Here is a 24,871-nt window from a genome sequence, read left to right as displayed (position 1 = left end):
ACTGGTGATGTCTGCAGGGGGAGGGCAGAAGCTCTGGGGCCTGAAGGCAGAAGCGCCTCACCTGACGTGATGGCGGCGTCCCTCCTTAAGTTCTCAACCTCGTGCTTCAGGGAGGTGATTTCTAATTTTCTCTCAGACAGGGTCTGGCACAGCACCTGGTTGTAGCCTTGCTGTAGGGCACTGATCTGTGGAAGGAGGCAACACACAGTCAGAGGGGGCCAGCCAGGCCTGCAGGACACGCCGGTACTTCTCCAACGTTGGGCAAAGAGTCGGGTTGACATTGGATTGGGGTGTTGGGGAAACCAAGGTTTTCAGTTGTAACTAGTGGAAGGGGCAGGAGGGGCCTGTTCCTTCAGTGACCACCATGTCATCGGTCCTCGAGACACGAACCTTATCTTTGTGGCCACTCAGGGGCTCCGGTGCTGCTGTCTTCCTATGACCTGTGGGTTTTCAGCCATAAATAGACCAGCTGTTGGTTCCAGATCATCCAGCACTGACTGGATGCACAGCAAAGTTCAAGAGCCAGGAGCAGGTTATGAAATGAATTCCCTCTAATGAGAATAGAGGGTAGTTTATACCTCACAGAACACTCCAGAGTTTACAGAGCCCGTTCACACATGCTACACTGATACTCGTCACAGCGTTGCTGAAGGCTGACGTTCCCATTAATGTGCCCATTTTGCAAGGGAGCCAGGTTGAGACTCAGAGAGGCGAGGCCCCCTGCTCGGGATCATGTGGCTGGTCAGACGTGGTGTCTGATTCAAACCCAGTCTTTAGTTGCCTGGTTCCTCCTTCCCAGGTGGCTCTAGGAATGAGCGTGAGAAGTTGGAGGCTGTAAAGCATGGCATGGACTCGGGAGCCGGACTGTGGCCTTCAAGTCCTGCCTCTGCCAGTTAACGGGCTTTGTGAACACAAGGAGGACACCATATTCTGTTTCCTTTTGTTCAGTCTGTACGCGGGGTGATGGTAGTCCCAACCTGATAGGATTGTGAGAAGTATTTTAATAAGTTAACATGTGTACAAGTGCTCAGATCATGCCTGGCACACGGCACAGGGGGATGAGCTGTGACGGTCCTCTCCTCTGACTACCCACGGGGTGTTTTTTTTGTTTTGTTTCGGGGTTTTTTTGTGTTTTTTTTTTTTTGCGGTACGCGGGCCTCTCACAGTTGTGGCCTCTCCCATTGTGGAGCACAGGCTCCGGTCGCGCAGGCTCAGCGGCCATGGCTCACGGGCAGAGCCGCTCCGCGGCATGTGGGATCTTTCCGGACCGGGGCATGAACCTGTGTCCCCTGCATCGGCATGCGGACTCTCAACCACTGCGCCACCAGGGAAGCCCTCACAGGGTGTTTTAGCTTCAGCTTCCCTCGTCCGTCTCTGGGGAAGGTAGTTGGTAATCTTTATGTGTGCATTTGTAAGCCTTGCCAGGCTCACTTAAACGCCAGTGTGGTTGTTATTAAGAGGAAATACAGGGGCTTCCCTGGTGGTGCAGTGGTTGAGAGTCCGCCTTCCGATGTAGGTGACGCGGGTTCGTGCCCCAGTCCGGGAAGATCCCACATGCCGCGGAGCGGCTGTGTCTGTGGGCCATGGCCGCTGAGCCTGTGCGTCTGGAGCCTGTGCTCTGCACTGGGAGAGGCCACAACAGTGAGAGGCATGTGTACCACAAAAAAAAAAAGAAAAAAAAGAGGAAATACAGGAATCGTGGGTGGGAGGACCACAGGTCGGCTCTATCTATGGCTGCTGTGAGCACCCTCTAAGTCCATGGCTCAGAGCCCCCTCAAGGGCGGGCCCCCCTCCAGGGGTCTAGGTCTACATGTGGGGTGTGGAAGGCTCTCCATCAAAGGCAACGTTGGTAAGGGCCCGAAAGTAGCTGCCAGGCCTCGGCCTCCACAGAGCAGGTACCCGAGAGGCCAGGAAAGAGAGCTGGGCCTGGAACCCCCTCCCTCTCGGTCTGATGTGGCCAGACTGCTTGTTCTGAGTGGCCAGGACTTCCCCACCTCAAGGTGCACTGTGGGCCTTTGCCCTGTGATTTTTCAGATGTCAGGCCTCAGTACTAACACAGGGACACGTTTATTGGGGCATAAATGCCACACAATCCGTAGACAGGACAAGAGCTAGCTTGTTTTGTTTTAGTTTTTTTTTTTTTTTTTTTGCTGTACGCGGGCCTCTCACTGTTGTGGCCTCTCCCGTTGCAGAGCACAGGCTCCGGACGTGCAGGCTCAGTGGTCATGGCCCACGGGCCCAGCCGCTCCATGGCATGGGGGATCTTCCTGGACTGGGGCACGAACCTGCGTCCCCTGCATTGGCAGGTGGACTCTCAACCACTGCTCCACAGGGAAGCCCCACTAGCTTGTTTTGATAGATCAAAATGGAAGTGACAAGGAGAAGGGTGCAATTTCTTTTCTTTTCTTTAAAATAAATTTATTTATTTTATTTATTTATTTTTGGCTGTGTTGGGTCTTTGTTGCGGTGCACAGGTTTATTGCAGCGCCTTATCTTGTTGCAGAGCATGGGCTCTAGGCGCACGGACTTCAGTAGTTGTGGCACGAGGGCTCAATAGTTGTGGCACACGGGCTTAGATGTTCCGCGGCATGTGGGATCTTCCCAGACCAGGGCTCGAGCCCGTGTCCCCTGCACTGGCAGGCGGATTCCTAACCACTGTGCCACCAGGGAAGTTATGGGTGCAATTTCATTGTTCTCCTAAGGTAAGTTTGCCAGATTTAGGGGAGGAAAAATGGATGTTCACTTAAATTAGGATTTCAGATAATGAATAATATTTCAGTGCAAATGTGTCCCATGCAATATTTGGGACACACACTAAAACGAAATTCTAAAATTCAAATTTAACTGGGTGTCCTTACTTTATCTGGCAACCCCACCCGAAGAGAGTTCCTAAACTTCAGTCATTCATATACCACTTTCACCATTTTTCCCATGTCTCTTGGCTAGTCCCACTATAATTTCTTAGCATTTTTCGTAGAAGCAGCTCCCTTTTTAAACTTAAAAACGTGCATTAAATTAAATATAACTGTTATAAGAGTAAATAGAGACTCACTATCTTAAATAAAAATAATCCCTCCAAAAGAAGAAATACAGGAATTTCCCTGTTTACCATCAGACCAGGTTGCAGGCATCACACTAAAAAAAAAAAAAAAAAAAAAAAGATTGGGGGGAGGTGGTGGGCATGCCCAGGTAATGGAGTTCGGGCGTGCTGATATGGCCACCAGATGGCGATCACAGCCTTTGGTCTTGGTTTGTGTCCTTGGAAATCTTGTCATTATTACTCTGGTAGAATTAACAGAAGTGTCAAGGTCTCACAAGTTTTCTGACTTGTTTCATGCACCATCATGGTTCAGAGTCTAGGACATTTGGGGCAGTTACACTTACCTTTTCCCTGGGGCACCTGAGACATTATTGGGGGGGGTTTATGATAGAAGTTGCAGGGACACAGGCCACTCTGACCCCCACTCTCCCCAAGGCTATACTTTTGCATGTTTGTGCTTTGGAAACTTTGAGTGAAACAATTCTTTCACATCTTACTTTTCTCTGTTGGGGGGAACTACAACTTTTCCATAAAAGGTCCTTGGAACACTGAAAGTGTTTGTAAGCTCTTCTCAGCTTAATGCTTTTATTTGCATGATACCAGAGATAGAACACACAGAGACAAACTTCCAGAAGGGAAAACATACGTTCCCCTCTAAGACTCCAGTGGTTTTGACAGATTTAAAATATTTCAATCTGAGTGTCAGAGTTTTAGGATTTCGGATTGCTGGAAAACTCCAACGAGTCTTCAAACCTCTTTGATACTTTTACTATCAAAGTAAATATCCATATTGTTTGTAATGGCATAAATTCCAAGATGTTTAATGTCTGTTAAGCTGTGTAACAAAATGGGCACTGAATCATAAGAAAGTTAAGAGTGCTAGGAGGAGTGATTGTTTCAGGATGATAATTTGGCTTCTAATTACCACAGGCGTATAAGAGCACATGGAGGTAAGAATTTTCTAGTGATATTGTAGCAGATCGAAGATCTGCGAGAGCAAATCATTATGCACACACCTTCGGGGACCAGGGAAAACACATAAAGTAATCAGAACCATAAATCAACCTGCCATGTGGCTTACACTTCTGGTGGAATGCTCTGCAGGCAGTAGAATACTTAAGAAACTAAAATGTCAGTGGATGAAACTCGATTTGAGTTCAAACCGATGGAGCCTCTGGTTCATATATGCTTTGCTATAAAATATTCTTCTTCAGTTATAAGTGAAGCTCCAGGGGTAGGGGTGGCAACAGCACGATGCATCAGTGTAATTATTTCTAGATAATATCTTTGTAAAAAAACATTTTTCCCCCAGATATCGGCAGCCACTTTAAATAATACTCAAATTGGGACCGGCTGATATTCAAAGATACGTGGAAATTATATAATATTCTATGTCAAATATATTTCAATTATTTAAAAAAAGGTATGTGGGGAATTCCCTGGCAGTCCAGTGGTTAGGACTCTGTACTTCCACTGCTGGAGGCCTGGGTTTGATCTCTGGTCAGGGAACTAAGATCCTGCAAGCCGCGTGGTATGGCCAAAAAAACAAAAAGGTATGTGGGAATAATTCAGCCTCATCCATGTACCTGAAAAAGACATGTCATTTTCTCAGGAAAGCTCTGAAATGGGAGAATAACTGAAAGGAATATTTCAGCAAAATTGGGTTCAGTTCAAGAAAAAGGTGCTCATTAATGTGTCAGCTACATGTCAAGGTAGCTGTTTGCACTAATAATCCCTACAGGACCTGTTACTTTCATTGCTTTTCAAAACCAGGTTTGAAGGAGAGTCATTAGTTCCTTTAAATATTAGAGCATGTATTTGTTGACTTGTTTATTTTGTCTCCCTCAGTAGAGCATAACAGGGGGAAGGATCATGTCTGTCTTGTTCTCTGCTGAATTCTCAGAGCCTGGAAGAGGGCATGGCACGGAATAGGCCCCCCAAAATATTTATTTGGATTAATGGACGGATGGATGGATGGATGAATAAAGAACAAACAAACAGCCACAGTCCTAACAGAGTTCTAGAAGGTTACTGGGCCCAACCTTTGCCTTCATGGAGCCTACAGTTTCCTGCTAGAATCTCCTAGGTTCACCATACACAATCTGTGCCCTTTCTAGAGCACCATTTCTAGGACTGAAACTGTGTACCTAGAATCGGTTACAGAGGGAAAGACAGTAAACAGAGCACAAGAGAACAAAGGCCCCCAAGCACTGACTACGGTTTTTTTTTTTTTCTATCTCTTTTTTTTAAATGTTTATTTATTTATTTATATTTTTCTTATTAGTCACCCATTTTATACACATCAGTGTATACATGTAAATCCCAATCTCTCAATTCATCATACCACCACCCCCACCCCGCCGCTTTCCCCCCTTGGTGTCCATACGTTTGTTCTCTACATGTGTGTCTCCATTTCTGCTCTGCAAACTGGTTCATCTTTACCATTTTTCTAGGTTCCACATATATGCGTTAATATAGGATATTTGTTCTTCTCTTTCTGACTTACTTCACTCTGTATGGCAGTCTCTAGATGCATCCACGTCTCTACAAATGACCCAATTTTGTTCCTTTTCATGGCTGAGTAATATTCCATTGTATATATGTACCACTTCCTCTTTAACCATTCGTCTGTCGATGGGCATTTAGGTTGCTTCCATGATCTGGCTATTGTAAATAGTACTGCAATGAACATTGGGGTGCATGTGGCTTTTTGAATTATGGTTTTCTCTGGGTATATGCCCAGTAGTGGGATTGCTGGGTCCTATGGTAATTCTATTTTTAGTTTTTTAAGGAACCTCCATACTGTTCTCCATAGTGGCTGTATCAATTTATATTCCCACCAACAGTGCAAGAGGGTCCCCTTTTCTCCACACCTTCTCCAGCATTTGTTGTTTGTAGATTTTCTGATGATGCCCATTCTAACTGGTGTGAGGTGATACCTCATTGTAGTTTTGATTTGCATTTCTCTAATAATTAATGATGTTGAGCAGCTTTTCATGTGCTTCTTAGCTAGCGGTATATCTTCTTTGGAGAAATGTCTATTTAGGTTTTCTGCCCATTTTTGGATTGGGTTGTTTGTTTTTTAATATTGAGCTGCATGAGCTCTTTATATATTTTGGAAATTAAACATTTGTCAGTTGTTTCTTTGCAAATATTTTCCCCCATTCTGAGGGTTGTCTTTTCATCTTGTTTATGGTTTCCTTTGCTGTGCAAAAGCTTTGAAGTTTCATTAGGTCCCATTTGTTTATTTTTGTATTTATTTCCATTACTCTAGGAAGTGGATCAAAAAATACCTTGCTGTGATTTATGTCAAAGAGTGTTCTTCCTATGTTTTCCTCTAAGAATTTTAGAGTGTCTGGTCTTACATTTAGGTCTCTAATCCATTTTGAGATTATTTTTGTGTATGGCGTTAGGGAGTGTTCTAATTTCATTCTTTTACATGTAGCTGTCAAGTTTTCCCAGCACCACTTATTGAAGAGACTGTCTTTTCTCCATGGTATATCTTTGCCTCCTTTGTCATAGGTAAGTTGAGCATAGGTGCGTGGGTTTATCTCTGGGCTTTCTCTCCTGTTCCATTGACCTATATTTCTGTTTTTGTGCCAGTACCATATTGTCTTGATTACTGTGGCTTTGTAGTATAGGCTGAAGTTAGGGAGTCTGATTCCTCCAGCTCCATTTTTTTCCCTCAAGACTGCTTTGGCTATTCGGGGTCTTTTGTGTCTCCACACAAATTTTAAGCTTTTCGGTTCTAGTTCTCTAAAAAATGCCATTGGTAATTTGATAGGGATTGCATTGAATCTGTAGATTGCTTTGGGTAGTAGAGTCATTTTCACAATATTGATTCTTCCAATCCAAGAACATGGTATATCTCTTCATCTGTTGCTATCATCTTTAATTTCTTTCATCAGTGTCTTACAGTTTTCTGCATACAGGTCTTTGTCTCCCTAGGTAGGTTTATTCCTAGGTATTTTATTATTTTGTTGCAGTGGTACATGGGAGTGTTTCCTTAATTTCTCTTTCAGATTTTTCATCATTAGTGTATAGGAATGCAAGAGATTTCTGTGCATTCATTTTGTGTCCTGCAACTTTACCAAGTTCATTGATTAGCTCTAGTAGTTTTCTCGTGGCATCTTTAGGATTCTCTCTGTAGAGTATCCTGTCATCTGCAAACAGTGACAGTTTTACTTCTTCTTTTTCAATTTGGATTCCTTTTATTGCTTTTTCTTCACTGATTGCTGTGGCTAGGACTTCCAAAACTATGTTGAAGAATAGTAGTGAGAGTGGACATCCTTGTCTTGTTCCTGATCTTAGAGGAAATGTTTTCAGTTTTTCACCATTGAGAATGATGTTTGCTGTGGCTTTGTCATATATGGCCTTTACTATGGTGAAGTAGGTTCCCTCTATGCCCACTTTCTGGAGAGTTTTTATCATAAATCAGAGTTGAATTTTGTCAAAAGCTTTTTCTGCATCCATTGAGATGATCATATGGTTTTTCTTTTTCAATTTGTTAATATGATGTATCACATTGATTGATTTGCATACATTGAAGAATCCTTGCCTCCCTGGGGTAAATCCCACTTGGTCATGGTGTATGATCCTTTTCATGTGTTGCTGGATTCTGTTTGCTAGTATTTTGTCGAGGATTTTTGCATCTATATTCATCAGTGATATTGGTCTGTAATTTTCTGTTTTTGTAGTGTCTTTGTCTGGTTTTGGTATCAGGGTGATGGTGGCCTCAGAGAATGAGTTTGGGAGTGTTCCTTCCTCTGCAATTTTTTGGAAGAGTTTGAGAAGGATGGGTGTTAGCTCGTCTCTAAATGTTTGATAGAATTCACCTGTGAAGCCTTCTGGTCCTGGACTTCTGTTTGTTGGAAGATTTTTAATCATAGTTTCAACTTCATTAGTTGTGATTGGTCTGTTCATATTTTCTATTTCTTTCTGCTTCAGTCTTGAAAGGTTATAACTTTCTAAGAATTTGTTCATGTCTTCCAGGTTGTCCATTTTATTGGCATAGTGTTGTTTGTAGTTGTCTCTTAGGATGCTTTGTATTTCTGCGTTGTCTGTTGTAACTTCTTTTTCCTTTCTAATTTTATTGATTTGAGTCCTCTCCCTCTTTTTCTTGATGAGTCTGGATAATGGTTTATCAATTTTGTTTAACTTCTCAAAGAACCAGCTTTTAGTTTTATTGATCTTTGCTATTGTTTTCTTTGTTTCTATTTCATTTATTTCTACTCTGGTCTTTATGATTTCTTTCCTTCTGCTAACTTTGGGTTTTGTTTGTTCTTCTTTCCCTAGTTCCTTTAGGTGTAACGTTAGATTGTTTATTTGAGATTTTTCTTGTTTCTTGAGGTGGGCTTGTATAGCTATAAACTTCCCTCTTAGAACTATGGGATGCTTTTGCTGCATCCCATAGGTTTTGGATCGTTGTGTTTTCATTGTCATTTGTCTCTAGGTATTTTTTGATTTCCTCCTTGATTTCTTCAGTGATCTCTTGGTTATTTAGTAACGTACTGTTTAGCCTCCATATGTTTGTGTTTTTTACAGGTTTTTCCCTGTAATTCATTTCTAATCTCATAGCATTGTGGTCAGAAAAGATGCTTGATATGATTTTAATTTTCTTAAATTTACTGAGGCTTGATTTGTGACCCAAGATGTGATCTATCCTGGAAAATGTTCCGTGCGCACTTGAGAAGAAAGTGCAATCTGCTGTTTTTGGATGGAATGTCCTATAAATATCAATTAAATCTATCTGGTCTATTGTGTCATTTAAAGCTTGTGTTTCCTTATTAATTTTCTCTTTGGATGATCTCTCCACTGGTGTAAGTGAGGTGTTCAAGTCCCCCACTATTATTGTGTTACTGTTGATTTCCTCTTTTAGAGCTGTTAGCGATTGCCTTATGTATTGAGGTGCTCCTATGCTGGGTGCATATATATTTATAATTGTTATATCTTCTTCTTGGATTGATCCCTTGATCATTACGTAGTGTCCTTCCTTGTCTCTTGTAACATTCTTTATTTTAAAGTGTATTTTACCTGATATGAGTATTGCTACTCCAGCTTTCCTTTGATTTCCATTTGCATGGAATATCTTTTTCCATCCCCTCACTTTCAGTCTGTATGTGTCCCTAGGTCTGAAGTGGGTCTCCTGTAGACAGCATATAGATGGGTCTTGTTTTTGTATCCATTCAGCAACCCTGTGTCTTTTGGTTGGAGCACTTAATCCATTCGCGTTTAAGGTAATTATCGATATGTGTGTTCCTATGACCATTTGCTTAATTGTTTTCGGTTTGTTTTTGTAGGTCCTTTTCTTCTCTTGTGTTTCCCACTTAGAGAAGTTCCTTTAACATTTGTTGTAGAGCTGCTTTGGTGGTGCTGAATTCTCTTTGCTTTTGCTTGTCTGTCAAGCTTTTGATTTCTCCATTGAATCTCAATGAGAACCTTGCTGGGTAGAGTAATCTTGGTTGTAGGTTCTTCCCTTTCATCACTTTAAGTATATCATGCCACTCCCTTCTGGCTTGTAGAGTTTCTGCTGAGAAATCAGCTGTTAACCTTCTGGGAGTTCCCTTGTATGTTATTTGTCATTTTTCCCTTGCTGCTGTCAATAATTTTTCTTTAATTTTTGCCAAGTTGATTACTATGTGTCTCGGTGTGTTTCTCCTTGGGTTTCTCCTGTATGGGACTCTCTCTGCTTCCTGGACTTGGGTGGCTATTTCCTTTCTGATATTAGGGAAGTTTTTGACTATAATCTCTTCAATATCTTCTCGGGTCCTTTCTCTCTCTCTTCTCCTTCTGGGACCCGTATAATGTGAACGTTGTTGTGTTTAATGTTGTCCCAGAGGTCTCTTAAGCTGTCTTCATTTCTTTTCATTCTTTTTTCTTTATTCTGTTCCGCAGCAGTGAATTCCACCATTCTGTCTTCCAGGTCACTTATCCGTTCTTTTGCCTCAGTTATTCTATTGATTCCTTCTAGTGTGTGGTTTTTTTTTTGTTGTTGTTATTGTATTGTCCATCTCTGTTTGTTTGTTCTTGAATTCTTCTAGATCTCTGTTAAACGTTTCTTGCATCTTCTCGATCTTTGCCTCCATTCTTTTTCTGAGGTCCAGGATCATCTTCACTATCATTATTCTGAATTCTTTTTCTGGAAGGTTGCCTATCTCCATTACATTTAGTTGTTTTTCTGGGGTTTTATCTTGTTCCTTCATCTGCTACATAGACCTCTGCCTTTTCATCTTGTCTGTCTTTCTGTGAATACGGTTTTTGTTCCACAGGCTGCACGCTTGTAGTTCTTCTTGCTGCTGCTGTCTGCCCTCTGGTGGATGAGGCTATCTAAGAGGCTTGTGGAAGTTTCCTGATGGGAGGGACTGGTGGTGGGTAGAGCTGGCTGTGGCATTGGTAGGCAGAGCTCAGTAAAACTTTAATCTGCTTGTCTGCTGATGGGTGGGTCTGGGTTCCCTCCCTGTTAGTTGTTTGGCCTGAAGTGACCCAACACTGGAGCCTACCCAGGCTCTTTGGTGGAGCTAATGGCAGACTCTGGGAGGGCTCATGCCAAGGAATACTTCCCAGAACTTCTGCTGCCAGTGCCCTTGTCCCTTGGTGAGCCACAGCTGTCCCCTGCCTCTGCAGGACACCCACCAACACTAGCAGGTAGATCTGGTTCAGTCTCCTATGGGGTCACTGCTCCTTCCCCTGGGTCCCAATGCACACACTACTTTGTGTGTGCCCTCCAAGAGTGGAATCTCTCTTTCCCCCAGTCCTGCCAAAGTCCTGCAATCAAATCCCACTAGCCTTCAAAGTCTGAGTCTCTAGGAATTCCTCCTCCCATTGCTAGACCCCCAGGTTGGGAAGCCCGACGTGGGGCTCAGAACCTTCACTCCAGTGGGTGGACTTCTGTGGTATAAGTGTTCTCCAGTTTGTGAGTCACCCACCCAGCAGTGATGGGATTTGATTTTATTGGGATTGTGCCCCTCCTACTGTCTCATTGCGCCTTCTCCTTTGTCTTTGCATGTGGGGTATCTTTTTTGGTGAGTTCCAGTGTCTTCCTGTCGAAGATTGTTCAGCAGTTAGTTGTGATTCCAGTGTTCTCGAAAGAGGGAGTGACAGCATGTCCTTCTACTCCGTCATGTTGAACCAAATCTGACTACGGTTTTAAGCAGAATTATGCACTGAGGCCAAAATTCATCAATGACCAATTGCTTTTTTATCAACTTTGTTGAGATATAATTTATGTACAAGATCAGTGGCCAATTTTAAAGTAGTTCTTTAAAACTTAAAAAAAATTTTTTTTTTCTTTTGGATTTAGTTTCAGGAGGAAGGAAGTTGACTGGTAAATCCAGACATTCTGGGTGGAGATTTTTTGGTGAAATTCCCTATAAATGAACAAGCAGCTGCCTTCAGGGTGTGATAAAGGCCTCAGTGTTTGGAACACTGTGGGGTTCCTTCTCCCCATCTCCAGCTCTTTCTGGCTGGGTCCGGGTGGGTGTGAGAAGTGGTCACTGAAGCGACAGGAGTTGGGTGGAAATGCAAAGCGGGTGTGAAAGCATGAGGTGTACAAGGTGGCAGAGCTGAGCCCAAGTCACATCACTGCCTCTCACTTGCTGTGCAAGCTGTAACAAGCTCCTGGGCATCTCTGAGCGTGCCTCAGTCTCCTCATCTGTAGAATGGCATGTGTCAGAAGACTGAGGTTTAAATAGCTAATAAGGGGACTTCCCTCATGGTGCAGTGGTTAAGAATCCCCCTGCCAATGCACGGGACAGGAGTTCGAGCCCTGGTCCAGGAAGATCCCACATGCCGTGGAGAAACTATGCCCGTGGGCCACAACTACTGAGCCTGCACTCTAGAGTCCGCGAGCCACAGCTACTGAAGCCCTCATGCTGCAACTACTGAAGCCCACGTGCCTAGAGCCCATGGTCTGCAGCAAGAGAAGCCAATGCAATGAGAAGCCCATGCACCACAGTGAAGAGTAGACCCTGCTCACTGCAACTAGAGAAAGCCCGTGCACAGCAACGAAGACCCAATGCAGCCATAAATAAATAAATTAAATAAATAAAATAAATAAATAAATAAGCTAATGCACCAAAAGCACCTGCACCGGGGCCTGAACATGGTAGGCACTTAATGAAATCTAATATTGTTCTTACAAGGCTAGAAATTTGCCAACCCTGCACTCCCTGGAACTGTGCTCCTCACCATGCTGTGCTCACTGCCCATTTCTAACTACCCGGGTGGCTCCCCCCAGGCTCTACCTGAGAGCTGTCACCCTGTGTTGTGACCGCAAGGCCCCGACCCACTTGTCTCTGAGCCCTACCTGGTTTTTCAAGCTCTGGATCTCTCTCTGTTGGGCATCGTCCTCTTCATGCAGAACCTGAAACTTGGGCGGGATCACCCTCTCCTTCTGCCTGGAGGTGGCTGTTTTCAACAGCTTCTGGCTCAGGTTGGCCACTTGGTTCTGCAGGCTTGCTATCACGGTGTCTTTGTATTTAGATTCAAGTTCAAAATCGGAGAGACAGCTGACTTCTTTTCCCAGCAGCAGAATTATTTCATCCTGGGTGGAGGCCAGATGGGAAATTTACTAGGTGTGGGTCTGGGTGTAAGGCTGAGCCCATTTAAAGAAAGACAGGAAAAATATGGTATCATTCTTTGGGAAGGTGAGGGCAGGCAGGGAGGGAAAAAGCAGACTTTCAAGGCTATCTCTGTCACTTGGAAAATCTCATAGAGACAAGAATTGGGTTAAAATGAGGTAACTGTATATAGACTCCTGTAATGGATGTCTATACCTCACAGGTACGGAAACTTTCCTTTCCCCGAGAATTAGACTTTCATATTAAGAACAACCATCCCACTTGGGAACTTTTGTTGCTAGAAAGTTTACTTAGAGTGTTTTCATTTATAATATTCAGCCTAGCACACTGGGGACCTAAAAAGGTAGTTAGGAAAACAACATTCTGTTTGACCACATTCTGCCTATAATGAGGGTTATTTGTTTTAACTTAAAACATTCTGAACTATTTGTTTTCCCTTTCCTCTCTTCTAATATTTCCTGCCTCTTTTGGCTATTCATGTATGAATTTTTTCCAGGTAACTCAATCTGGAAAGTAAATGAGACAGGAATACTGATTTATTTGCATGGGCTCATGTAAACTTTTGGCTGGAAAAACAAAATTGCTGGTAGACTGTACCCACAGGTATAATTCACCCTGTCCTCCATCTCTCCAGTGAAAAAGCTCTGCAGCCAAAGAATTGGTTAGGTTTTCCAAAAAAGGAAAAAAAAATTCCCCCAAACTTCTCACCAGACGTTATCAATAAAATGTCAGAAAAACTGAAGAAGAAGAAGAAGAAGAAGAAGAAATTCCCCAGAGGCCTTTTCCAAAGCAGTCACGGGAGGAGGTAAACGGGCAATTTCTGGGCCAGCTCATTCCCAGGAGAGCCGTGCAGTCAGCCTCACGACCTGCTAGCTCCGTGACCTGGGGAAGGACAGGGTCTCGCTCATGAGAAAGCCTGTCTGACATTGCCAGCTGCTGCCAGGGGCCTTCCTTTGGGTCCTTGTGAAAGTTGGTGGCAAAACTTCAAGAGAGAGCATCAGACATATTCCCTACTCCTGGGCAGTTTCCCCTGTTTCACCCTGTTATGATCAGCCAGGTGCTTATTCATTTTTCATGCAACAAACATTCAACGGGCAGCAACTAAGTGCCAGGCCCCGTGCCAGTGCTGGAATATAAGAAGTTTGCAGAGGGCAGTGGACAGCTGTGGGTTCTGCTTTCCTGCTGAGGGTCCCCTTGCCCTTCTTGGAGGGAGTGTTCCTCCTTCCATTTGGTCTGGGTAGGACTGTCAGTCATGTGCCCTGCTCCTTCCTGTCCCACCTCCCCATGTGCATGTGGCCCAAGCTGGTCAATCAGAGATTTCACACATCGATTACAGAGGGAGAGGATCTTGCCTTCTTTTGGATCATGTAGGCTTGTTTGCCTGAGTTTGTCTTTTCTAACACACAAAGCCAGCCTTATGAAGAAAGCCAGACACTGAGGGAAACAGAGGGGAGAAGTTGGTAGTGGGGAGGTGTTCTGATGACATTATTCAAGCTCCTGGATCTAGCCATACCTGAAGCTAGTGGCCCTTTAAATTTTCCAATAAGATGAGCTAATCAATGCTCCCCCTCAAGCTAATTTGTTTATTGTCACTTGAAGGAGTCCTGGCAAGTCAGGGTATAAACGACTTATAAAGAGAAAGAATTATTTCTATTATAAATAGAAAAAATGATAAATGGCTTATAAAAATTTTCTATAAATAGAAAAAATTATAGTGGTTGCACTATATTTCTAAGTTAAAATTGAGGCAGGTTGAGAAATGGCTACAAATACTTTGCAGTTTTGCCATCTAGTCTATTTCCCCACCCTCTAGTCTGGGCTGGCCCCGTGACTAGCTTTAACCAACGGAATGGAGTGGAAGTGATGCTGCATGACCTCCAGGGAAGTTCTTACAGGCTGTGCAGCTTCTGCTCTGGCCCCCTGGGAACCCCGAGACCACCGTGCTGTGATGAAAAGCCACATGCACAAAGGGGCGCACCAGTCCAGGCGTCCTGGCTGAGGCCCTAGATGTGGGAAGGAGGCCAATGGAGACCGACCACCAGCCTGGCCAAGCCAGCGGCTTACTGAGGCCGCATGAGTGAGGCCAGGGGACACGAGCAAAGGAACCTTCCAGGTCAACCCATAGATTCTGGGGAATAATGAATTGCTGTTTGAAGCCGCTAAGTTTTGGGATGGCTTGTTACACAGCGATAAATACAGAATCTGAGCGTGGCTTCTCGCCTTTCTGCAACATTTTTCAGAGTCTGGTCCCAGGATGCCTGGGATGGAACCCCCTGCCTCCTGAAGGTTTGGATTTCCGTGTCTGACAAGAACCCCAGGTAGGTCTGCTCCTCACAAACTCTGAGAATTGCTGCAGGAGCAGGCCCTGGCCCTGAAGGAAAGCGAGATATTATAGACTGCTTCTTTTAGAGTAACTTTCGAGTTGTGTCTAAGTGGGGAGAAATTGACCTGGGCCCTTCCCAGGATGGCTTGAATCCACCTGTTCTGCTCGCATCCCTGCTTTAAACCTCTCTGATTCTTTAACGAGTCTCTCGGCCCACGACTCCCTGACTTCAGGGCTCACGTCCTCCTGCAAGGAACGTGTTTTTGCATCACTGTTCCATCACTGAAGGTTGACCAAGTGATTACTGTGTGGGAGTTAGAAGTACCCGCTGAGAAGCTAACCAGACCTCGGTTTGAATCCTAACACTGCTCCTTGCACTGGGCAGCCTTGAACACATTACTGAACCTCTCTGAGATTCAGTTTCCTCATCTGCAAAGTGAGGGTGATGCAATCTTTTTTGAAGATGGTGAAGATTAACGAGCTAATAAATGTCAAGTGCACAGGACATGGCCCAGCACACAGTAGGTGCTCAGTACCTTGTAGTTGTAGATGTTATTTGGGATAAAATGAGCAGTGGCCAAACCTGGCTGAATGTCTTGGGAGGAAGAGGTGGTTTCTTGGAAGTAGGAAAAAGGGACAGTCCTTGAGACACAGAGAACAAGAGGCAGTGGCAATCTCCATGGTCCCTCTTGCTGCTGTAGCTCTGTGCTTCCCCAAGACCCCTCACCTTATCGTGCTGGGACAGGTCCTGGTCCACAAAAATTTCTCTGTAGGGCCCTGTCCCAGGACTTTCCTCGGCCACTGATTGTTCCGACAGTTCCGCGGCGTTGGTCCACACTAACACACAAAGTCAACAGAGAAGGCAGAGGAGACAGTGAGTTTCCCCAAAGTCTTAAAGAATATTTTCAGATTAACCTTCACATTCATGAGACTTATGCACTTGAAAGCATTACAGGAGGACTGGAAAGGGTAAGAGCTGCCTCATTTCTCTTCCCCAGCGTTAACTGCACTGATGCACTGTGGTGTGTCTCTTTCCAGACTTTTTTCTATGCTGCATAAGAGCTGAGGACCTTGGGCAAGTCATTTGCTCTCTCTAAGCCTTCGTTTCCACATACATAATTCAGGATCCCTGATAGTGTCTGTTATAAAGGGCTATCTGGAGATTAAATAGAATAATGATATAGAGCAGGGGTTGGCAAACTATGGCCCTGTGGCCAAATCTGGCCTTCTGCCTATTTTTGTAAATAAAGTTTTATTGCAACATAGCCACAGTGATCATTTATATATTATTTATGGCTGCTTTCCAGCTACAAAGGCAGAGCTGAGTAGTTGCAGCAGAGACCATGTGACCCACAAGTACTAAAGTATTTACTATCTGGCTCTTTACAGGAAAAGTTTGCTGACCCCTCAAGTAGAGCATTTAGCACTAAACATTAGCTATATTTTTTTTATTGCAGCCATATCTTTTCAAAAAACAAAAATGCATTTACATGATAGAGATTCTTATCCAGCTTACTTTTCAGCTAACAATATCAAAAACATCTTCCCATGTCAGTATTTGTAGCTCTACTTGGTTCTTTTCCAGGGTAGCATTGTGGTCCATTGTACAAGTGTGCCAAACGTGTTTAACTAGGATCCACTTGATGGCCATTTAAGCTTTCCTATATTTTTTCTTATTTACCCCAGTATTACAAGGCCTTTTTATATGACTTTCAGGGAGTATGGCATTGTGTTTGGGGGTCCCACTCTGTATCACATCAGACATCTCGCAATTCACTCACATCAACACTGAATACATTTCTTTTTATTGGTGTAGAAACGTTTGTGAAGATTTCTATAATTCTACGTGTGAGATCACTTGGGCCCAAGCAGCGTATTTTAAATTTCCAAGTGACTATGGTTTCTGGACAGTCACTGCACATTCTTATCTTCCTGTGAAGTGAGAAGCTGAACAAATTGTTTTCAGTGGTGATGGAACTTTCATGAGTCTTAACATTAATGATGGATGAAGCACTCACTGTCATGTTTGTGGACATTCATCATCTATTCATTTTGCTTCTGCCTTTTTTATTTATGCATTTTAGAATCAAAGATTCCTGCCCCCCAGCCAGGTCTCAAACCTCTTTGTGGACCCCAGAACCTCTAGTGGACATAGCTGATGGCCTGTGGTGCCCAGAGAATGCACAGCCTTGCGTGTTGAATGAGCAGCCCTGGCCACAGTGTTCCCTGGGGCGCGAGGAACAGAAGGGCCTGGAACTTCAGCAGCTGCCCATTTTCTCTCCCTCCACCTCCCCAACTAGGTCCATGATTAGAAAACTTTTATTTGAAGCTCACTGCCCCCATCTGACTCTCTTGGATCCTGAGCAGCTAAGTCCTAAATGACTACAGCAGCAGTGCCTGATAGAGAAATAATGGGAGCTACAGAATGCAATTTTCAATTTTCTAGTAGTCACGTTAAAAAGGTAAAAAGAAGAGAGGATTTTTTTAATGATCAATTTTATTTAACCCAATACATTAAAAAGCATAATTTCAACACATAATCTACAAAAAATATGGAGATATTTTATATTCTTTTCCTTCGAAGCATGAAGCCTTTGAAATCTGGGGTTTATTTTACACTGATTGCGCATCTCAATTTGGAAACTGAGTTTTCAGGAGGAAGATTTCATCTGTTTTCATATTCCTCAAGAAATCGGCTCCCACTGGACGAAGGTACTGCCTGGCCTGTGTCCCCAGGGAGGGCCTCAGGGTCTGACCCTAACTGGGCCCCTGTCCAGTCTCAGCTTAGAGTTCTGGCGTCTGATGCCATCTCTAGGGGTGACTCCGGCTGCCTCTGCGACCCTGTCGTGGCTGTCTTGAGGGACGCTTCCCTGCAAGATGATGGCCGGAGGGGGGACTTCATCAAACTTACAGAACAGGCTGATCGATGGGGTCCCTTTACTGGGGAAGGTGTGTTTACTCAAAGTCTTTGTGGGGCTAGAATTTGCTCTGAGACTTGCTTTCCTTACACCCAGGCAGGGAGGTGCGTTACCCCAGGCAGTTACCCCTCACCTGCCCCAAACTTCTTTACCGGCTACTGTTATTTATCAAAAAGAACCTAAGGGCCATGTATGACCAAACCGGCTTAACTCTAGATGCTGGATCCTTCGGAGGTCCCAGTGGGGAGAAGCCCCAGGGAGAGTCGGGAGGGCTGGGGCGGTGGGACGGCGGATATGGGGACGCAGGCACTTTAAGAATTTTCGGGCATGAGCTGTTGGCCAAAAGGCAGGGGAGTTACTTTAATATTTTAACAACCCCCAGCTGTCCTGGTGCGCTCCAATAATCACCAGTCTGCAGCAGGGGCAGTATGTGTGCACCTTAACTGTGTCTTTAAGACATTGTAAGTTGTAAATAAAAGTTAAATAACAATCATGGTTAGGTAATAACTTAATTTTTAAATTTTAATATTTAAAATTTAAATATTAAAATTTTAAAATATATAAATTATTAAGATTGTAAAATTTAAAATTTAACTATTAAAATATTAAATATTTTAATATTTACTGAATGTTCGCTATGCACCAGGCGCTGTGCTCAGCACTTACAGGCAGGATACGATTTCGTCTTCATAACAACCCAGTGAGATAGGCATTATTATTCCCATCTCCATTTTATACGTGAGAGATATGAGGCACAGAGACGTCAAGTCACCTGCTCAAGGACACACAGCTGGTAAGTGGTAGAGTCAAGGGATGAACCTAAGTTTGTTGGATTCGGAGCCTATGCTTTTAACCACTATGTAGTCAATGTATTGAAGTGGGAAGATATTTATGACATATTATTGAATTTTAAAAATCAGGTAGGGAATTCCTTGGCAGTCCAGTGATTAGGATTCTGTGCTTCCACTGCAGGGGGCACAGGTTCCATCCCTGGCTGGGGAACAAAGATCCTGCAAGCTGAGCGGCACGGCCAAAAAAAGAAAAAAAAAGGTTACCTATGTTAGGTTCATATGATCCCATTATTGGGAAAAAAATTATATATATATATGAATCAAGATGCTATTTTAATAAGTCACTCCACATATTTTCTTTTCTCAGTAATTCTTCCCCACCTCCCATGAGCTCTTGCCATTAAGATTTGGCCTTGGAGCTGACGTTTTATTGCCTTGTGGTAAAGGAAGGATGAGTATTAACTAGAACAGGGTGATTTTTCCCCCAGGCAAAATGATGTTTTGATTTTTGACAATGTCTGGAGACATTTTTGAGTACCACAGTTAGGGCGGTTGGTGGTGGTGGTGTTGCTACTGGTATCTCTGGTGGGTAGGAGTCAGGGATGCTGCTAAACATTCGACAGTGGACAGGACAGATCCTTCAACAAGGAGTTATGCGACCCACCTGTCACTGTGCCAAGATTGAGAAACCCTGACCTGATCTGCAGTAAATAAATCCTTGGCTTTGGGTTTTCAAATAGAATTTTTCAAGTCTAAAGCAAGGTGACAGTCTAACAGTAAACCAATTTAATTGGAAGAGCCCAGCTTTGCTAAGAGAGGAAAGAGCTTTCTCGGAACCCTTAAAAAGAGGTGTTTTCTGTCAAGAGACAGCATGGAGGACTGGAGCACAGAGTTTTCTCTAAAGCGTGGAGTAGAGAGGCCCAGACACAAAGGAACTCCCCATGACACGGGAAGATGAAAGTCCTTTTCTGAGGATGGCGAGAGTGTCAGGGGAACGAGGGCAAACATTTGGAAACATGAGACCTGGCTGAGAGGCTGAGGAGATAGAGCCCAGGTAGATGTGAGGGACTCTAAGCCATACGACTCATCCTTCATTTCTCCAGGGGGAATCCAAGGCCTTCAGAGAAGCCTCAAGTTCAGCATGGCACGGGAGAAACCGGTGATTACAGTGGAAAAATTTAAATGGCGGAGTGAAAAAAAGAAAAGAAACAGCCCATGTGCCATGTGTCCAAAGGACACATTAAAAAAAAAAACCCAAAACCCTGTATATATGTTCATAAGACAGAACATGATGCATACAACAAAATGAATGAATCTCAGAGATACTATGCTGAGTGAAAAAAGCCTTCCACAAAGGAACATGTACTACATGGTTCTGTGTACTTGAGATTCTAGAACAGGAATATCTAATCCATGGCGGGAAAAGAATTCAGAAGAGTGGGTGCCTCTGGGGCCTGGGGCTGGGAATTGACTGGGCAGGGACATGAGGGAACTTTCTGGGGTGATGGTAATGTTCTATATCTTGATAGGAATTTGGGTTACATAGTTGTGCACGATTGGCACAACTCAGTGAGCACATTCAAGGTCTACACCTTTCAGGGTGTGGTAGCCAGTCTCCAAGATGGCCCCACTGATTCTTGTCTCCTGGTATTCAGACCCTTGCATCATCCTCTCCAATATTGGATGGACTTTATATTAGTTAGCTGGGGCTGCCATAACAAAACACCACAGGAGGTCTTAACAAAAGAAATTCATTTTCTCACAGTTCTGGAGGCTGGAAGTCCAAGATCAAGGTGTGGGCAGGGTTAGGCCTCTCTCCTTGGCTTGCAGACGGCCACCTTCCTGCTGTGTCCTCACATGCCCTTTTCTCTGTGCACGTGCATCCCTGGCGTCTCTCTCTCTCTTCTTACAAGGACACCAGCCCTTGGATTAGGGCCCACCCAATCATCTCATTTTAACTTACTCATCTATTTCAATACACTATCTCCAAATAGGGTCACATTCTGCGATATTGGGATTGAGGCCTCAGCATATGCATTTTGGGGGAATGCAATTCAGTCCGTAACAAAGCTTCTCTATGTAACCAAGGATATTGCAGAAATGACACAGTTTGATTCCTGAGGTTAGATCCTAAAAGACATTGCAGCTTCTGCCTCACTCGCTAGGACTACTTGTCTGGAGGAGCTGGCAGCTTGAGGATGCTCAAGCAACGTATGGAGAGGTGCACTTAGTGAAGAACTGAGGCCTCTTACCAAAAGCCATGTGAGTGAACCATCCTAGAGGTGGGTCCTCCAGCCCCAGACAAGCCCCCAGAGGACCACAGCCCAGCCACCACCATGACTGCCACCTCATGGACAAGCCTGAGCAAGAATCCCCCAGCGAAGCCATTCCCAACTTCCTGACTCAGAGAAACTAGGAGATAACAAATGTTTACTGTTGTTTTAGGCCATTACATCCTGCAGTAATTTGTTATGCAACAATAAGTAGCAAATACAGGTTTGGGCACCAGGAGTGGTGCAAAATTTAACAAAAACCCTACAATGTGGAGTGGTTTGGGAAGGAACAGTGGCCAGAAGCGGGAGGACTTTGGCCAAGAGTCCTTGAGAAAGCGTGAATAGTCTTAGTAGAAGCCCGATGGCCTTTGAGGAGGCAGTGAGGGAAGGGTTCCAGGAAAGTGAGGAAAATGTTACTGGGGTTAAGGGATCCTTGTTAGGTGGTGGCAGAAGGTTTCCTAACACGTTGCCTGTGGTCATGAGGAAGGTAGAAAATGTTTGTGATGAGGCTGAGTGGTCAAGCTAAAGAGAGTCCCAGACAGAGTCTTGGAAGGTGCTGCCTGGTTACTTCTTGCTACTTATAGTGAAATGTGAGGGGGAGAGACAGTTAAAGGAAGGGCTGTTAAATCAGGGCAATGTTCTGGGCTTGAAAATTCCCTGCCTCTCCAGGTGGCAAATGAAATGTAAGAAACAGGTTCTGGGCAAGGATCAAATCAAGGGCACTCTCAAGAAAACACAGTCCAGAGAAGAAGCTGAGGGTGTGGTTGTAAAATCCTTTGTTAAGAATACAGATCCAGGGCAGTGTCCAAGAGAACCCTTCGGTCAAAGAACTGGGCTTCTAAGAAGCTTCTGTCCTTTGTCAGTCTTTGCAGAAGCCCATGGTGGAAGGGCTTGTGACAAAAAAGTCTGTGGGCGTGGTTTTTGCCTGATAGGATGAACCCCAATAAGAAGCACTGCCAACTCACACTGACAGAGACCCACAAAAGTCAAAGAAGCGTCTGGACCCCCAAGCTTCTACAGGCAGGAAGCAGGCTATAAAACTATGCAGCCACATCCATGGGACACCTTTCATAGGAAAGGGAGGACGACTCCGAAGGCGGAACTCACGGACCAGGGGCAGAGCCAAGAGCCCTGGAAAGTCATTTCTGGGCAAGAGTTGGACTGAAGCCCAGTCAAGGAACTGCCGATATTTTCCCAGCTGGACTTCAGAACTGCTTTGGGCCAGGGACTCCTGTGTGCTTCCTGTTTTTCTTCTTTTGGAACAAGAGGAGTGTATGTAGCAGTGATGCTATGTCTGTCCCACCAATATGTGCTGGGTGTGTGAGGGACAGACCCTTTGTTCAGAGGTCTTCAGATTTCTGGAAGTAGTACTTGATGAGCTGAACGTAACGTACTACACCCATGAGCTCCATCTGTACCTGGACTTGATTTAGACGAGATTCTGGAATTTGAGCCGATGCTGTTACTGGGGTGAGATTTTGGGGGGCCTCGGGAGAGAGGAGGAGGAGTGTGAATCATTGAGGACCCGAGGGCAGGCTGTGGTAGCCGGCCTCCAAAATGACTGCTGATAATCCCCGCCTCCTGGTCTTCAGGCCCGTGTGTAGTCTTCTCCCACACTGGAGGGTGACGCCCTGGGTAACCAACAGGATATTGCAACAATGACAGAGCATGACTTCTGAGGCTTAGTCACAAGAGATGTTGCCATTTCCATCTTGTCCTCCAGGATCACTTGCTCAGGAGGAGCAGCTGCCGTGTCATGAGAACGCTCGAGCCACTCTCTGGGGAGGCCCATGTGGTGACGAACCGGGGCCTCCTGCTGACACCCATGTGAGCAGCCGTGTTCGAAGTGGATCCTCTGGCCCAGGTCAAGCCTTCAGATGACTGCAGCCTTACGAGGGACCCTGAGCCACAGCCGTCCTGCTAAGCTGCTGCCAAATTCCTGACCCCACAGAAACCGTATAGATGATAACACATGTTTGATTTTGCTTTAGGCTACTACGTTTGGGGAGAATTCGTTATGCATTCATGATAACTAATACACATTCTGTGTTCATTTTACATGAAGGAGACAAAAAATGTTGAGTTCTAGTTAATGGTATATGTGCTAAAACATTTAGGGGGAGGACTAGAGATGTGTGCTATTTATTTTGAAATGCATCCAAAAAATAAGATGGATTAATGCAGGACAAGAAGGATGGGTAGACAGAAATGTAATAAAGAGTACAGCAAAGTGTTAGTGGTAGAATTAGGAGGAGAGCTGTCTCTGTAAAATTCTTTTTGCTTTGCTGTATGTTTGAAAGTTTTCACATTAAAATGCTGGGGGGGGGCTTCCCTGGTGGCGCAGTGTTTGAGAGTCTGCCTGCCAATGCAGGGGACACAGGTTCGAACCCTGGTCTGGGAAGATCCCACATGCCACGGAGCAGCTGGACCCGTGAGCCACAACTACTGAGCCTGCGCGGCTGGAACTTGTGCTCCGCAACAAGAGAGGCCGCGATGGTTAGAGGCCCGCGCACCGCGATGAAGAGTGGCCCCTGCTCGCCGCAGCTGGAGAAAGCCCTCGCACAGAAGTGAAGACCCAACACAGCCATAAATAAAGAAATAAATAAGATTAAATTAAAAAAAAATGCTGGGGGGAAATGGCTGAGTAATTTCTTAACTTGGGTGGTTGGTACATGAGCGTTCCTTAGATGATGATGATGATGATGTAAACTGCAGAGATACCTTTCATTTGCTCCTTAGTCTGTTTATTTCAGAATAATAACTATTATTTGAATGGCTGAGGGAAGTGACTAGGTGAGTGGTCCTGAGTGAGACCAGGGAAGGGTGTGGAGGCATCGAGAGACCTGGGGACTCAGAGGGGTCTGGGGCTGGGACACAGAAAACAGAGAATGGGACCTTCACACCAGTGGCCACAGAAGAAACCTGGGAATCATGCCAGGGACTAAGTCGACCCAGCTACTCTGCCAGTAAGCCTGGCAAGGCCAAGAGGATGGTGACAGACAGGAAGTCTCCTCCCCAAGTGCCATGAGGCCTTCTGGGGGGGAGGGGGGAGAAGGAAACCCTGATGGCTGTGTGTCCCCAAAGTGACCAGGCTGTGAGTGACAGTCACTGAGATAACCAGCCTTAAATTTGACTGAAAAGCGTTATTTTAGATTAGATTGAATACATAACCTCCGGAGAAATAATTTTCTCCATAAGCCTCAGTCTCCTCTTACCTGTAAAATGGTAATAAAATATTTAAAAACCTCCTAAGGCAAGAGGGATTTCAGTTACCAATATGTCTGTACATCTGAGTTGAAGTATATAAATTTAGATTCTGATACAAATTCATATATATTCATATATATGTACACACACACACACACACACACACACACACACACACACACACTCACCACAGAGGTACTGACGTGTGCAGATGGGCAGAGCACAGTCTTGGAGGAGTTTGTACCAAAAAGTCAACAGGGAGAATTCTGGTGATAAGGGTGACAGCTTATCTTTTACTGTTTTCTAACTTTCTGCTTATCCCAATTTTTTCACATTTGATTATGTTCTACTTCAGAACCAGAGAACATAAGCAAAAGCCAGAGGAAGACAAATATCATACCATATTGCTTATATGTGGAATCTAAAAAAAGGTACAAATGAACTTATCTACAAAACAGAGATAGAGTTACAGATGTAGAAAATAAACTTATGGTTACCGGGAATAAGAGGGGGGAGGGATAAATTGGAAGAGAGGGATTGACATACACAATACTATACATAAAGGAGATAACTAAGAAGGACCTACTGGATAGCACAGGGAACTCTCCTCAATACTCTGTAATGGTCTATATGGGAAAAGAATCTAAAAAAGAGTGGATACATGTATATGTTGAACAGATTCAGTGTGCTGCATACCTGAAACTAACACAACACTGTAAATCAACTGCACCTCAATAAAAA

The 24,871-nt window shown here is 44.4% G+C and overlaps 1 protein-coding gene across 1 annotated transcript in view; it reads right to left on the bottom strand.

Annotated features, from left to right (window-relative positions):
* The window catches only part of LOC308611654 (forkhead-associated domain-containing protein 1-like), a 93,251-nt gene that overhangs the window by 32,003 nt on the left and 36,377 nt on the right, over positions 1-24,871 (bottom strand). The window contains exons 4-5 of the mRNA XM_081260357.1: positions 15,669-15,778; positions 12,345-12,581 (exon numbers count right to left, since the gene is read on the bottom strand). Coding sequence (XP_081116483.1) covers positions 12,345-12,581; positions 15,669-15,778 — 347 coding nt within the window. The remainder of the gene's footprint in view (positions 1-12,344; positions 12,582-15,668; positions 15,779-24,871) is intronic.

This window comes from Mesoplodon bidens (assembly GCF_964165515.1).
Source record: "Mesoplodon bidens genome assembly, contig: HAP1_SCAFFOLD_118, whole genome shotgun sequence".
Classification (NCBI taxonomy): domain Eukaryota; kingdom Metazoa; phylum Chordata; class Mammalia; order Artiodactyla; family Ziphiidae; genus Mesoplodon; species Mesoplodon bidens.
Note: the sequence above shows the minus strand (reverse complement) of the source record. Positions and strands in the feature narration are given on the sequence as shown.